General features: G+C 40.9%; 1 protein-coding gene across 5 annotated transcripts in view; it reads left to right on the top strand.

Annotated features, from left to right (window-relative positions):
* LOC141080642 (uncharacterized) overlaps window positions 1-16,216 on the top strand; it is an 869,999-nt gene that overhangs the window by 817,142 nt on the left and 36,641 nt on the right. For 3 of the 5 annotated variants that reach the window (XM_073566013.1, XM_073566014.1, XM_073566016.1), the window contains one exon: window positions 13,123-13,270. The exons of the other annotated variants lie outside the window; for them this stretch is intronic. In XM_073566013.1, coding sequence (XP_073422114.1) covers window positions 13,123-13,270 — 148 coding nt within the window. The remainder of the gene's footprint in view (window positions 1-13,122; window positions 13,271-16,216) is intronic. 5 annotated transcript variants of the gene reach the window in all.

Here is a 16,216-nt window from a genome sequence, read left to right as displayed (position 1 = left end):
GCAAGTAATACAGAAGTAGCAGTGCCCACCGGCCAAGAATACAAGTCTATGCCCCTCAAAAAAGGTGTGGTGGTTTTCTAAGTACATGGTGATAATATGCTAAGCACATTCTTCGCTTCATAATGTCTACATTTACCTTTGCCCTGTGAAACCATTAAAATAAAAAATGAAGCAACCTTGAAAATAGTCTTTATTAAAAATCTTCAACCTTTCTGTGTCTATAGCATCTATGCAGACCTATGAGTCTCCATGGAAAAAGACCATATAGAAACACTGCGTAGCCTAATGTTATACTCTACATTATCCCCTAATGTCTTACTAACTTACCAAATGTACAGTACGTTAGTAAGAATTAAGGGACAGTTGGGAGGAATTATGACTGCAGGACCAGACTACATAGTTTTAGTGTTGTCTGTTGACGTGGAAACATATAGGCTTGCATAGGTGCTGTAGTGGTTTATAGCATTTCAAAGTCCTTTGCTAAGGAGCAGACATCCACTTTTGGGATTGTTAATTCAGCTCTGTTGATTTATGCCTGGATGTGGGTGTTCTGTCAGTGTTTGCAGGAAAGCCAGTACATATCCTTGTTATTGCAATGATTTGGCTTGCTTTTACTGCTTGGGCTTTGGCGCAGCCTACACTATTTAATGTCATTAGCCTTCAACAGCCTGAACCCTCCAAAGCCTTCCATCAATTCAATAATTAAAAACACAGACACAACACTCCAAAAACATTTTCTGGAGCACAGCTATTCACAAATTTGTTGTGGCCATCAATCAAAATAAGCAGAATGAGCAAGTCAAGGACAGCCAATGTTTGACGCTTGGTGCAGAGCTTCATGAAGACGGCCTAGTGTGTTCTCTATCTAGCTCTAAATCCCTTTCTTATATATAGTAAGTAAACATTCATTCAAGTAGCTTTGTTATGTATAAAACTGCACAGCAGTCTGGGTAGATTACACCTCATCGTACACTACCGTTCGAAAGTTTGGGGTCACCCAGACAATTTTGTGTATTCCATGTAAACTCATACTTTTATTAATCAAATGAGTTGCCAAATTAATTTAAAATCCAGTCCAAACATTGACAAGGTTCGAATAAAAGATTTTTATTTGAAATAATAATTTTCTCCATCAAACTTTTCTTTCGTCAAAGAATGCTCCCTTTGCAGCAATTACGGCAGTGCAGACCTTTGGTATTCTAGCAGTTAATTTCCTGATGTAATCTGGAGAAATTTTACCTGATGTTTCCAGAAGCCCCTCCCACAAGTTGGTTTGGCTTGATGGGCACTTTTTGCGTACCATACGGTCAAGCTGCTCCCACAACAGCTCAATGGGGTTGAGATCTGGTGACTGTGCTGGCGACTCCATTACAGATAGGATACCAGCTGCCTGCTTCTTCCCTAAAGAGTTCTTGCATAATTTGGAGGTGTGCTTTGGGTCATTGTCCTGTTGTAGGATGAAACAGGCTCCAATCAAGCGCTGTCCACAGGGTATGGCAAGACGTTGCAAAATAGAGTGATAGCCTTCCTTATTCAAAATCCTTTTTACCTTGTACAAATCTCCCACTTTACCAGCACCAAAGCAACCCCAGACCATCACATTACCTCCACCATGCTTGACAGATTCCATCAGGCACTCTTCCAGCATCTTTTCAGTTGTTCTGCGTCTCACAAATGTTCTTCTGTGTGATCCAAACACCTCAAACTTGGATTCGTCTGTCCATAACACTTTTTACCAATCTTCCTCTGTCCAATGTCTGTGCTCTTTTGCCCATATTAATCTTTTTTTTATTAGCCAGTCTCAGATATGGCTTTTTCTTTACCACTCTGCCCTGACGGCCAGCATCCTGGAGTCACCTCTTCACTGTAGACGTTAACACAGGCATTTTGCATGTACTATTTAATGAAGCTGCCAGTTGAGGACCTGTGAGGCGTCGATTTCTCAAACTACAGACTCTAATGTACTTGTCTTGTTGCTCAGTTGTGCAACGGGGCCTTCCACTTCTCTTTATACTCTGGTTAGAGCCTGTTTGTGCTCTCCTCTGAACACACCGTTGTAGGAAATCTTCAGTTTCTTGGCAATTTCTTGGAATAGCCTTCATTTCTAAGAACAAGAATAGACTGTCGAGTTTCACATGAAAGTTCTTTTTTTCTGGCCATTTTGAGAGTTTAATGGAACCAACAAATGTAATGCTTCAGATTCTCAACTAGCTCAAAGGAAGGTCAGGCTTATAGCTCCTTTAATCAGCCAAACCATTTTCAGCTGTGCTAACATACTGGCACAAGGATTTTCAAGGGTATTCTAACCATCCATTAGCCTTCTTACACAGTTAGCAAACACAAAGTACCATAAGAACACTGGAGTGATGGTTGTTGGTAAAGGGCCTCTATACACTTATGAAGATATTGCATTACAAACCAGATGTTTGCAGCTACAATAGACATTTACCACATTAACAATGTATAGAGTGTATTTCTGAATCATTTAATGTTAGGCCTCTTTCACACTTCAGTTTTTTACAATCAGTCACAATCCGCCAGGTTTTGAAAAAAACGGATCCACAATTTTTTTTTGAGGATCCGTTTTTTTCCCCATTGACTTTCATTATAGGCGGATTGTGACGGATTGCCGTCCGTTGCATCCGTTTTTTTGCGGATCCGCCAAAAGTTGCTGTCCATCACCATCCTCAAAGATTTCAAAACGGAGCTTGCAACGTTTTTTTCTCTGGAGGATCCTTCAGACACTGATTTAACCAGAAATTCTTTCTGGTTGCCGGACAAAAAAAAATTCTCTCTCTCTCTCTCCTTCTCTCTCTCTCTCTCTCTCTCTCCTTCTCTCTCTCTCTCTCTCCTTCTCGCTCTCTCTCTCCTTCTCTCTCCTCTCTCTCCTTCTCTCTCTCCTTCTCTCTCTCTCTCTCCTCTTCTCTCTCTCTCTCTTTCTCTCTCTCTCTCCTTCTCTCTCTCTCTCTCCTTCTCTCTCTCTCTCCTTCTCTCCTTCCTTTTCCAGGCTGCGATTCCTTTAAAATTCTTCATTTGTCGGATCCGTCAAAAAAACGGATGGGTGGCATCCGTTGTCATCAGTTCTAAAACGGCCCGCCATCCGTCCTTTTGGCGGATTTTGACTGATGCAAAAAACTGAAGTGTGAAAGAGGCCTTAGCTTCATTGGTAAAACTGTGCTTTTCTTTCAAACATCAGGAAATTTTTAAGTGACCCTAAACATTTGAACGGTAGTGTATCTGATTTTTTTTATATAATAGGTCTTATTCACACATACAAGTCTTTTTATATACCCCTGCAAAAAACAGTCAGTTTTTCTCAATACTTGTCCCTCTTTCATCCATTCTCTTTTAGCATCCATCTGTGATCTGTTCCTCAAGTATGCTAAAACACTTGAAGGATGTCTGTAAAAAAACGGACAGCACCTGATCTCCATTTGTGTGCTTTCAGGTTTATTTTTTTTATTATGAACCCATTCATTTGATTGACTGGGTTTGGTCCACAAATCTGACAAGAATAAGAGGTGTCATCATTTTTGTTTTCTTTGTTTGGGTTTTATTTTTATATCCAAACAATTGGTCCACAAAAAAAGCTCATGTGAAAAAAATGCCCCATAAAATACAGACGTGGACACAAACGTCAAACAGTGATTAATGCGTTGCCGTCACTAAAACTATGTTTCATAATAGATCTCATACTGGTATTCTATATATTTTATACATTTCATTACATCGATATTTCCTGAAACCACAAGAAGAACAACACATTAACTGCACTAGTTTTCCATTTTTGCCTGGCATGCTAAAATGAAAAAAACAAATTTGTTCCCTTCTTTCACCAAATAGAAAAATAATGACTCCGTACTGCAGTATGATGTTACTCAATGGGTTATTAGCACTGAATATTTACAAATATATCGCATACATATTGTAAGAGGAAGGATTGTGATGTTCTGCGGAGTGCTAGGATTCCTAAATTCTCTATGAAATGTATAGAACAAACCAATATCTTTATTTAAAGTAGTTTTCTGAGAATAGAAAAAATAACTAAAGGAAATGTAATTTTAAATAAATTCCTTCCACCTTTAATTAGCGAATTACACTTGTTTTGTTAAGAGAAGTAATAACTATACAATTAAAATAACTGCCTTGTTAAACTGACAGAAACCTGTCCTTCAATGTTAGGCTACTTTCACATGTCAGTTTTTTTGTCCCGACACGATGCAGCGAAAAACCGGACTACCAGATCCGGCCGCAAACGCAGACACCGGATCCTTCTTTCTGCCAGATATATTCCTGGCAGAGAAGGTCTTCCGGGCATGCGCAGTGCGAAAAACCGATCCGGCGTTTGGAAAAAATGTTGCATGCAACGTTTTTTCCAGACGCCGGAGCTGCAATTTTGACCGGATCCGGCAAAAACCGGAGCGCCGCATAGGCATCCGGCGCAATGCGGCGATAATGAAACTCCATGGAAAAAAAAACGGACCCGCTGGCAACAGGCGCCGAATCTGGTTTTTACACATTTCGCCGCATCGTGCCAGATGCAGAAAAACTGACATGTGAAAGTAGCCTTAATAAATCAGTGTCCTGTAAACATGTGCCATAGGAAGCTCTGCCACCTTCCTTCAGGAGTAGAAAGGTGTACTAGCCATAGATATTCTGATGTAATACTAGAGATAACAGGTGTGCTAAGGTAAGTAGAGACTCACTGCTGTCTACCTTGTCTAATAATACTGGAGATACTAAGTATGCTGAGGTAAGAAGATGCTTCTGCTCACACACTTATCCACTCTTTCTGATCCAATACTGGAGATGCAAGACATGCTAAGCACAGAGGCTTCTCACACTGCTGTCTATCCTGTTTACTGAATCTAATACTAGAGATACCAGGGGAGCTGAGGTAAGAAGAGACTGTTCATACTGCTGGCCACCTTGACTTTCTAATCCAAAATTGGCTAGATCTTGAGTACTGAGGTAAAGAGAGGCTGATCACACTGCTTTCCAGTGGATCTAATACTGGAGACAACAGTGGTGCTGCGGTAAGAAGAGATTGCTCACATCGCTGTCCACCCTGTATTACTGATCTAATACTGGAGATACCAGTGGCGCTGTGGTAAGAAGAAGTCTCTTACACTGCAGTCCACTAATGTCTGTCTGATCCAATACTGGAGATAACAGGGATGCTGAGGTAAGAAGAAGCTGCTCACACTGCTGACCACCCTATCTTTCTGATCTAATACTGGAGATACCAGGGGTGCTGTGGTAAGAAGAGATTCCTCACACTGTTGTCCACCCTGTCTTACTGATCTAATACTGGAGATACCAGTGGTGCTGAGGTAAGAAGAGATTCCTCACACTGTTGTTCACCCAGTCTTACTGATCTAATACTGGAGATATCAGTGATGCTGAGGTAAGAAGGAGTCGCTTACATTGCAGTCCACTAATGTCTGTCTGATCCAATACTGGAGATAACAGGGATGCTTGAGGTAAGGAGAAGCTGCTCACACTGCTGACCACCCCATCTTTCTGATCTAATACTGGAGATACCAGGGGTGCAGTGGTAAGAAGAGATTCCTCACACTGTTTTCCACCCTGTCTTACTGATCTAATACTGGAGATACCAGTGGTGCTGAGGTAGGAAGAGATTCCTCACATTGTTGTCCACCCAGGCTTACTGATCTAATACTGGAGATATCAGTGATGCTGAGGTAAGAAGGAGTCACTTACCCTGCTGTCCACTGTGTCTGTCTGATCCAATATTGGAGATATCAGGGATGCCGAGGTAAGAAGAGGCTGCTCATATTGATGTCCATCACATCTTTCTGATCTAATACTGCAGATATCAGGGGTGCTAAGGTAATAAGAGGCTCTATCACACCATGGTTCACCCTTTATTTCTGCTGTCTTCAGATTTGATTGCATTTTTGATGTATCATGGCTCCCGTTTATGGTATAAAGGAAGTTTTATTTTTAAATGACATTTCCTTTAGTTATTTATTTTTCAATTCCTGGAGAACGCCTTTAGTGTATGATGTAATATGAATATAGTGTAAATATTCCATTGGCATGTTTGTAAATAAAATTTGTAGAATGATTACATTCTTATGTCAGGATCTGACAAACAGACCATGGGTATCACAAATGAGCTACTTACATCTTTCTGCAGAAGCAACTTGTTAAAAATCAAAACCCAATTTTTTATTCGGTGTTAACTACATGTTGAGCTCATTTTTTAAGGAAAATAAGTTTGTCATCAGTTGCATTGCTTGTATTGTAGAGTATGAGGATGTTTACAATCAGAAGGGAAAAGAACAGTCAGCTAGCTGAAGTATAAATTAGAAGGAATATTGTACCCAATACTACTAATTATATAATGAATATTAGACGCTAGCTCAATAATCCCTAATGTGTATAAATGCCTTTCAGCCTCATATTTTTAAAAGGGCTTGAGATGTCTAATAGTTTTTATAAGTTATAATAAAAGGTGCATTGTACATTTCTCAATGTGTATTTTAATGGGATCAGCTACTGAGGTGGATTCTCCAAGTTGTAGGTTGTAGACTTGAAATAATGGTGCAGCAGGCAGAGAGGTTCTTGATGGACGACACATGGATCAGCAAGGACCTGGACAGCAGTGTATGCAGAACGGCAGGCAAAAAATAGAGCATGTAGCACCAGATAAAGCTAGCTAGGTGTGCAGGTACATATGTGAATAGTAATTGTATAGAAAATTGATATCTTCCAGCACTGAAGCATTTAATCACAAGAGTACAGAAAAATATATGCAGTCTGGTATATTCAAGCAAAGATACGGTTAATTATTGGAATGACAAATAAATTAATGCAGTGTTTCCAGCAAGGAAATGGTTAATAACAGAGGTACATTCAGACTGGTACCTGTAAAAACAAAATGGTTAATGACAGGAGAGCAGTGACATGTAGGCAAACTAGAGACTCATTAGAAGAGTTGCTTTGATTGTAGAAGCTAGATGTGAACAGCATGGAGCTTAGTTGGGAGAACTTGACAACTTGCTTGCAGAGTGGTAGATGTTGATAGCACCTTTTGAGCTGGACTGAGCTTGGACATAACACTGGTGGTAGTATGGACATCAGGAGTAGCAAAGGATTTGATGGATATCTGGCTGGAGCTTAGCCAAGTTAAGTAGAAGCAAAGTCCTGACAAACTTGATGCAACTTGACTTCTGCCTGATCTTGCCTTAAAAAGGCTTAAGGTAATAGTGTTAAGGAATTTGCGAATTTATCTGATAAATCTGGTGCGGACTATTGCAAAGGGAGACAGCTGTTGTGAGCTCATTTTCGGGTTTGCCTCTGGCTTCTGGTGATGGTTATGGAGCTGGCTGTGCTGACAGAGGAGTAGCAAGTTCTCTATCTGGACTCCCTCTGTTGGTGAAGGGAGGTAATGAAGCTGATCTAAATGGCAGAGACCGGCCACCTGAGGAAGAGGACTGCGACTGGACATCAGGAGTTTCTGATTGGATTTAAGGCAGCTGACTCCCTAGTTTCTTGCTGGTGATTTTTCCTGACTGTGGCTTCTGGTTTCCAGTTTGGTTCCTGCCTTCCTAAAGCTAAGTTTTCTCTGCTATTGTTCATATGAGTTTTTGTCTGGTTTACTTAGTTTTTGTGTTCAGCCAGCCCTGGCTGGGACTGGGCTGAATCCCCATTTTGTCTCTGATCAGTTGATCTCTTTTGCTCTGTCTTCAGAATATACCTGAGTGCTGATATAGTGATCTGAAGTCTAGCGACTTCAGGGCCTTTTTCTATCAGACGTGTTGGACATTTTTTTTGGCAGGGTTTTTTGCATGATTGCAGACAGCAGCCTTTCTTTCCTGTCCTTTCTAGTTAGTGAGGGCCCTATCGTTTGCTCAGCCTATCTTTCTATCTGTGTCTGTGTTTTCATCTTGTTTCACCGACAATACATGTTGGGGGCTGTCTATTGCTTTGGGGTGTTTAGATTTTCCCTTTCTTTCTTTAGGCTTATTTAGTTCTCCGGCTGTGACGAGGCATCTAGGACCACCGTAGGCACGCTCCACGGCTTCTGCTAGTTGTTGTGGATAGGATCAGGGGTCTGCAATCCGCTAGTTACCAACCTCTTCGGTTTTCTGGGCTTAGCTTGCTTTTTGTTTTTTCCTCCTCCGTGGCTCATTCATAACAGACAGCCATAGGAGAAGGGAGCAAGGCCAAGTGATGGAGCCTGGAAAGGCAAGTAACATTATTCTTTATATTTTCAATATAAGGAACATTATTTAATATGTTTCTTAAAAACTACCCTTACAGTGTTGAAAGACATTTTCACCATGTCTGTTCACTTTATGCTGTAAAAGTATTGTACTGCTCATATACAGTGGCAACCAAAAATTTGCCAATCCAGGTGTTCTGTGGCAAATGCCAAGTGTCCTGCACGGTGTTTAGCTGTGAGCACAACCCCCATCTGTGGATGTCAGGCACTCAGACCATCCTCATGAAGGCGGTTTCTAACTGTGCAGACACACGCACATTTATGGCCTGCTGGAGGTCATTTTGCAGGGCTCTGGCAGTACTCCTCCTGTTCCTCCTTGCACAAAAGCTGAGGTAGGGGTCTTGCTGCTGGGTTGTTTCCCTCCTACGGCCCCCTCCAATTCTCCTGGTGTACTGGTCTGTCTCCTGGTAGCTCCTCCAGCCTCTGGACACAGCAAACCTTCTTGCTACAGCTTGCATTGATGTGCCATGCTGGATAAGCTGCACTACCTGAGCCACTTGTGTGGGTTGTAGACTCTATCTCATGCTACCACGAGTGTGAAAGCACAACCAGCATTCAAAAGTGACCAAGACATCAGCCAGAAAGCATTGGTACTGAGATGTGGTCTGTGGTCCCCACCTGCAGAACCACTCCTTTATTGAGGGTGTCTTGATAATTGCCAATAATTTCCATCTGTTGTCTATTCCATTTGCACAACAGCATGTGAAATTGATTGTCAAACACTGTTGCTTCCTAAGTGGACAGTTTGATTTCACAGAAGTTTGATATACTTAGAGTTATATTCTGTTGTTTAAGTGGTCCCTTTATTTTTTTGAGCAGTGTATATTGCCCAATTGGAAAACTTAATGATGTAAGGTACCAAACACATACAGTGAAACATGGTGGTGGCAGTGTCATGGTTTGGCCTGCTTTTCTGCATCTGCCATTGGCCCTCTGCATAGAATTGATGGAAACATGAATGCTATCATGTATAAGGATTTCTATTTACTCAGTCTGTACGAGGTTGGTGCAGTGCTCCATCACAATATAAGATGTTTTCACAATGCTAGGTATATAGTCTGGGGAGAAGGCAGTTCAATTGCAAGATTCATATAAAAGATTTGAATTTTTAATGACAAATTTTAAAATTAATAATAAAAAATCCAGCTGGAAAGACAAAAGTAGTGTGCTGACACAAAGAACATTGATTCAACATATGTAAGATGAATTAATTTTCTGGGGACACACTATAATCAGGATGGATACATCATATATCCTATTAGAAGTATTAATGAATTCAAGAATATAAGAGAGACTGTGTTATCCATGGCCATATTGAATGTAATAAAGTACTGAGAATCATTTGAATGAGAGGAAATCCATATAATCAATTTATAAAGTGCAAGTGCATGAGATAAGATATTGAGACCTAAGCCAAAGAAAGGGTGCAAAGTTTAAGAGTCTCAATGGATTCTATAACAACTCATACTATCTGGTATACTTAAGTCACTAGAAAAGTAGATGATATGAAACTCCAGAAATGTCATGCAAAGGAGAAAACAGGGAAAAGGGCTGTTCCCCAACCACCTGTAAACAATACTTATGTAATAACATGCAGGAGGAATATATGCCACCACGGAGCAGGCAGACCAACAGTAAAAGGGGAGGTTTATTTACAGGGAGTAATACTGGTAAACATACACTATAACAGAGAAAATGCTGTAAAAGGTTATATCAGAAACTGGAGAAATAACCGAGGTGCAAAACAACAGAAAGTTATTCTCCTATGGGGAAGAAACTTATCAGTTCCTGGAGGTCTTGATTGCCGAGATCACTCTTCTCCCACGTAGGCACCGAGGCACAAGCGGTGCTTGATGTCTTCTGTCTCTGGCGTCCTAGGTATAGTCCAACTGGCGTATGGGGGGTTAACGTGGGAGCCCAAGGGGTATACGAATAGCGGTATCCCCCTGTACTCGAGGTGCTTCCCTCTGCTGTGGCAGCGGCGTTCTCTCACCAGGGTCAGGGGCTCTGACTGGGACAGTCTCTCTTGGCAGGTCAGTGTCACGTTACGGTACGTCCCTTGGTCACAGGGAAGCGTCTCAGGGTAAGGCAGGGTCTCACTGCAGGGGAGCGTCTTGTCAAGGCACGCGGTCTGTCGGTGTGACAAAGTCTCTACCAGGAGGGGAGCGACCAGCCCTACAAGCGGTGCAGTGACAGGCTTCTCGTACTCAGTCTCGTGCTCATTGCTTACCGCCTGTGTCTATGGTCCCTCAGTGTTTAGTCGCTGCACCCGTCTCCTCTCCTGTGTCAGCGTCCTCTCTGCTCCCGTCCCTGCGCTGCTCTGCTGAAAGCGCGCGCAATTCTCCTGCTCTCAGTCCTGCCCTCTTCCTGTTCCTCATTCTAGTACAGTTCCCTAAAGCATCCCCCGGGGAACCTAATGCCCTGCTCGATGGTTCCGGGCATGGAGCTAAGAAGGCAACTCCCCCTCGGCTCCTTCGGTGCCTCACCCCCTTACACTTACAAAAGTGACTAGTGCCTTTCTTATGAATGCAGCACATTACCACCCTTTGCATAGAATTAATGGAAATATGAATGCTACCATGCACAAGCATATACTGGAGAATGTAATGCTGCCATTTGGTAAAACCAAAGTAGGCAGGGGCTGGAAATTCCGGAAAGACAATGATCCTAAGCACACATCTAATTCAGTCAAAAATTGGCTAGCAAAAAAATATGTTCGCTTGTTCCAATGTCCAAGGCAATCACCAGATTTAGACCCCACAGAGCACCTTTGGGATGAGTTAAGGCGACGAGTTGGGGCCCGTACCCATAGCAATAAAGATGAATTGTTTGCAGATTTGCAATTGTAATGGAGCAAGATCACTCAGGATGTCTTGAATCCCCTACTGGCTCCAATGACCCGTCCGTGTGGTGCAGTAATTAACGAAAGACGTCATGCTACAAAATACTAAGTTATGGCATTATAAACAATGAATTACTCTCTATGTTGTGATCAATAAATAGTATATGCAAAATTGTTGACAGTCAGTTTTCTTTAATTAAATGAACATACCTATATTCTAAGGATTTTGGTTACAATTAAGGTATTGCATGATGACAACTTCATGCACTTTTAGTTCATCACCAGGAAAATGGCATCACAGCAACCAGACAGAAGTAATCACGCTTAAAAAAAAAAAAAAAAAAAAGCAAAACTTTTGGCTACAGTATGCCTTTAACAGTTTCATCCAACTCCTAAACATATCATTCATTATGATAAAAAAACTGCTAAATCTTCACAGCAATGCAAACTGCCAGGCAATGGAGGAGCACAGACAGTGCTGCAGCTTTCTAGTAAGTGTCTATTTAATCTCAGAGCTTGATTTAGAGCAGTGTTTCCCATACACCAGTCCTCACGGCCCCAACACATCATGATTTCCTTGGTATTGCGCTAGTGATGGATTTATTATTAAGGCATCAGGTTCTCACATCGGTGCAGTACTCAGGAAATCCTGAAAACATGATGTACTGAGGGGCCGTGAGGACGGGGTTTGGGAAACACTGATTTAGAGCTATGCTGCATAGTAATTGTGCATAATATCCTTCATATTGCTGTATACTGTGGTACAGAGACTCCATCACATTTATATGTACTGTGTTTAGGAGACATGATAGCAGCTAGTTCCCTCCACTAGCTCAGAGACAGCTGAAAAGTAGAAATGTAGCCTGCAGAAGAGAAAACTGGTGAAAAATGGATCATATAAATCATATCATGGTCAGAAATGGTTGAATCTCTCATGCAGACATTGTCAGCTTATTCTAAAAAGTTATCTGAAATGTGACATTTACTTTAACTGTTTGACTATGTTCTCGTACGATGCTCAAGAGTAACTAAACTTTCTTCATCTTTAACTATTGATCAGCCTTTGCAAAGTTAAGAATTATTGTAACGTACTTTATTTTGCCATGTTATCTCCCAAACTCAGTCCTGCAGTGCTGTTTTAACTGGTTAGTTCAGTCTCCTTAAAGTGGTTCAGCAAATGATCACTTAAACACTCGATAGGTGATAATTTGTTGATTAGTTTGGGTTCAAATGCTGGGACATGCACCATTCCGTAGAACCTTGTACTTCTGTCCTCATCAGAAGAGAGCAGCAGTGCGCATGGTTGACTGCCCCTCAATTGAGTACTTATGGGGAGGCTGAGCACTGCTGTCCTCAGCTTTCCTGGCAGCCCAGTATAGAATGATTGGAGCATTGTTCGGGCATCTGACCTGCTGCTCCATTTTGTGATAAGGATAAAATTCCCCATTCTGCTGATTACTTTAGGTCCCAGCGGTCAGACCCCCACCGATAAGTAAGTTACCACATACTCTGTGGCTAACATGTTTTCACCAGTCAACCCGTTTAGGATCTGCTTTCAACTGCTGCTCAGCTAGATCCTTACACTATTTACATTCAGAGTAGTGGAAGTTCCTCTACTGAGCTTTTCTTCTGTCCTTTCGTGTATTCAGACAGGGAAAAGTCCCTATCACAAATTGATTGAAAATAAGAAAAGGTTTTCTTGCTGAGAAGCAGTATCAAGCAAGTTCTTAAGGAGCTTTAGCTAGTCAGATAAAACAGCACAGTACCATAGGTTTGGAGAGCGAAGGCAAAAAGGTAATGAAGTACAACGAAAAAAAATTCATACCTTTGCAAAGGTAAATCAATAACTACATAAAAAAATCTTCATTATGCTTTAAAAAAAAGTATAAGCTCTCTAGTATACGGATCATCAATTCTTGCATGCTACTTATTGTCTTCAGTAGGACCTACAAGTCCGATCTTAGATAAAAATCAGTTCAGTTTTTTGTCTTTAATTTTTTACATGTATTTTTGATTCATCTTCTAGAATCCATAACGCCTTCTACCCAAGTCATCCTGTGTTCATTCTCACATTACTGCATGTGATGAGTGCTCCACTTCATGGTTTGGCCAACACCATTGTTTTTGTATTAGACAAGGAAACATGGAGCCAGCTTACAATGACATCACTGAGGGTCAGTATGTTGTATGTGTATATTGTTTCTCTGAATCATGCTGTGTGTACTACAATAGTTCTTTAATGTATAATATATAATGCTCTTTAATCCGTTCCCTATTGGGAAATCTTCGGTTTTTGCACATCAGTTTTTCCTTCCCCTTCTTCTCAAAGCCTGTATTACGGCTTCTTTTTTGTGGAGCAAGCTGTAGTTTGGAGTGACACTGTTCATTTCACCATACAATTTAATGGATTTTGATCTTTCACCCTTTCATTGAGAAGTAAAAATGTCCTGGCAACATGATTCTATATGTCACGACAATTAGGGTGATACCAAACTTGAATAGTTCTTTTCATATTTTAGTATGAAATTTGTAAAAAAGGAAAAAAAAGTTTGTGTATGCCGCCATTTTTTTATTCTTTCGTCAATAGAGTTGCGTGAGCTCTTGTTATTTGCATGACGAACTGTAGTTTTCAATTATATCAGTTTTGGGTACATACAATATTGTTCACTCTTTATTGCATCTTTTGGGGGAACTTCAGTAATTGAAAAATTGCAAATCTGGCATTTTGAGGGTTTTTTGCAATTCATTGTATGTTTTAAATAATTTTATGTTATGGTAGGCGAGACTTTCTGGATATAATGATACTAAATATGAATATTATTATTTTTTATTATTTTAACCTTTTTTTAAAAAAAACTTTTTGAATTTTTTTCTATGGGACTTGGTCAAGGTTTTGTCCTGATGAAGAGGTCCTGCGTGACCTTGACTTTTAAACCTGTCTTAATAAATGTTTTATTTTTACCGATATTTGGATATCAGCAGTGCGTGAGTGATACCTCTGTCTTCCTCTCTGTATCTAGGGAGGAGATAATATTACAGTAATAATAAGCTATTTCCTGGTGTATCACAACAGGCTTAAGATATTGATGATATATGCTGTAGATAGGTGATCAATATCACGTCAGTCATCAGTGGTCATCATCTGCTGCAGCAGCGGGTGAATGTAAACAGAGCACAGCTCTCTACACTGTATACTGGCCAATCCTGGGTATTGCAGCTCGACTTCTATTCCCTTCAATGTAGCCACCTGTTCGAGGTAGCTTCCCTGTAAGCCAATACCTGACCTTTTAACACCTAAAAGGATATTTTTCTAAAACGGAGTCTTCTTAAACAGAAAGAGATACCTTGCCACAGACAACCATACCAAAGTTCTTGCTCCTTTATCTGTGCAGAGCAATGAACTTATTGTGAGAACCTTTGAGAGATGCTTAGTAGTTACTTTTCTTTGTGTTGGAGACTGAAAACTGCTTTAGGGTGACTTACAGGCCAGGCAATGTTCTCTAACTGAAGAGTATGCAAATGAACTTTCTAAGAGGAAAATGGCTGATTTTTTTAGTACCATCTATTGAAGGTGGCTACCGTAGAACTCCATGCTCACCCTTCAAGGATCCTTGCAGCCTGAAAAAGATTAATTAGCCCAAGCAGTCTTCTTCAAAAGTAAAAGACGCTGATTTTAATATATCTGATTTGTGTTCCCTTGGTTTTTCCCATGCAGCCTGTAAACTTAGTGTATTGGTCTGTATTTTGCATTGATACTTCTTCCACACTCCTGTCCTGGCAGTTTTCAACAGTGATTGGTGAATTTGCCAAAATTCACCTTCAGCAGTTCCCTCGAACTTGGCCAAAAAATTCTATTTGAGTCAAAAGTTATTCAATGAAAATTGCATATTCCTTATAATGCTCTTAAAATAGATAATAATAAACAAATGGGGTGAAAAAAATACAGTTCTCTACTTCCCCTTTTTGGCTCTTCCATCAAATTCAATCGGCACAGTAGCCCAGTGTATTGTCACATCATTATGTCGCAATTCACCTTGCTCGAGTACTAGTCATCACCTTGAGAGACAGGCTTTGGGATGTCGGAGACCCATCCAACACCAGTATGTTATATGAAAGAAGGGTCGAAGAAGACACCTAGAGGATCTGACATGGTGGAGTGGGGGGAGTACTACGTCGGCCAAACAGGTAGGCAGTGGGGTATGTGTTTTTATCACACTGCAGAGAAGCTGTGCTTAGCTTAGAGAAGTCGCAGAACTCCTGGTCTGATCAAGTGATAACATGGAGGATTTTGTGCATCACACATTCCCTTCCATATCCTGTTTAAATTATTATAGATTAACAATTATGTGCCCGAATTTACTTCTGCCAGGGCAGGACTGTGAAAGAACAATCAATGGAAAATATGGACCTGGACACTAACTTTAGTGGCTGCATGGGTAAAGTCAAAGAACCATAAAGCAGATAATAATAAAATTGTTTTTGATGTTATTATATTTTCCATATGAGATATTTCCTATGGCTGTATTGAAATTGTTTAAATAAGGTTGAGAGAACACAGTGTGGCTGGCTGTACGGATAAAATTATGCTCACTCGTGGCTTATTTCTACTGCATATTACTGCTATGGCATGTGATCTCTATATTTGAAGTGTAGGAAATCATGGATGGTAGACATGTGTATGTAATGTGTTAGGAATGGCAGAATGCACTAAATAAAAATATAAATAAAGTGCGTTCACCGCTCGGGGTCCACCGTGCGGTAGATGGTATAACCGCTGCTAGCTGGTGGCAGAGCAATATGGTGGAGGTGCGCACGGGGTTAACCTTCACCCAGGTGCCCAGAGCTGTCACTGTTTAGTCACAGAGATGCCACAGAACATAAAGTGCTGAGCCTGTTATTTCAGGAACTCAGAGAATTAACACTCACAGTAAATGGTCACAGGAGTAGCCCAAGATGGTGGCACTAAATCCTTCTAGACCTACCATGTGTGTCCGTACGTATACCATAGCAGCCGCCAACGCTCAAGAGGGCTGCTACTGCAGTGCAGCGTGGATACTGCTGCTCAACAACACCGCTATGGCGCAAGTGCAATGTAGGACGCTAGCAGCTGTGGCTATGGA

The sequence above is a fragment of the Dendrobates tinctorius genome, unplaced genomic scaffold (genome assembly GCF_039654945.1).
Source record: "Dendrobates tinctorius isolate UK_male_01 unplaced genomic scaffold, ASM3965494v1 ptg000016l, whole genome shotgun sequence".
Taxonomy (NCBI): Eukaryota; Metazoa; Chordata; class Amphibia; order Anura; family Dendrobatidae; genus Dendrobates; species Dendrobates tinctorius.
The sequence above is the reverse complement of the archived record's forward strand: the minus strand, read 5'-3'. Positions and strand labels throughout refer to the sequence as shown.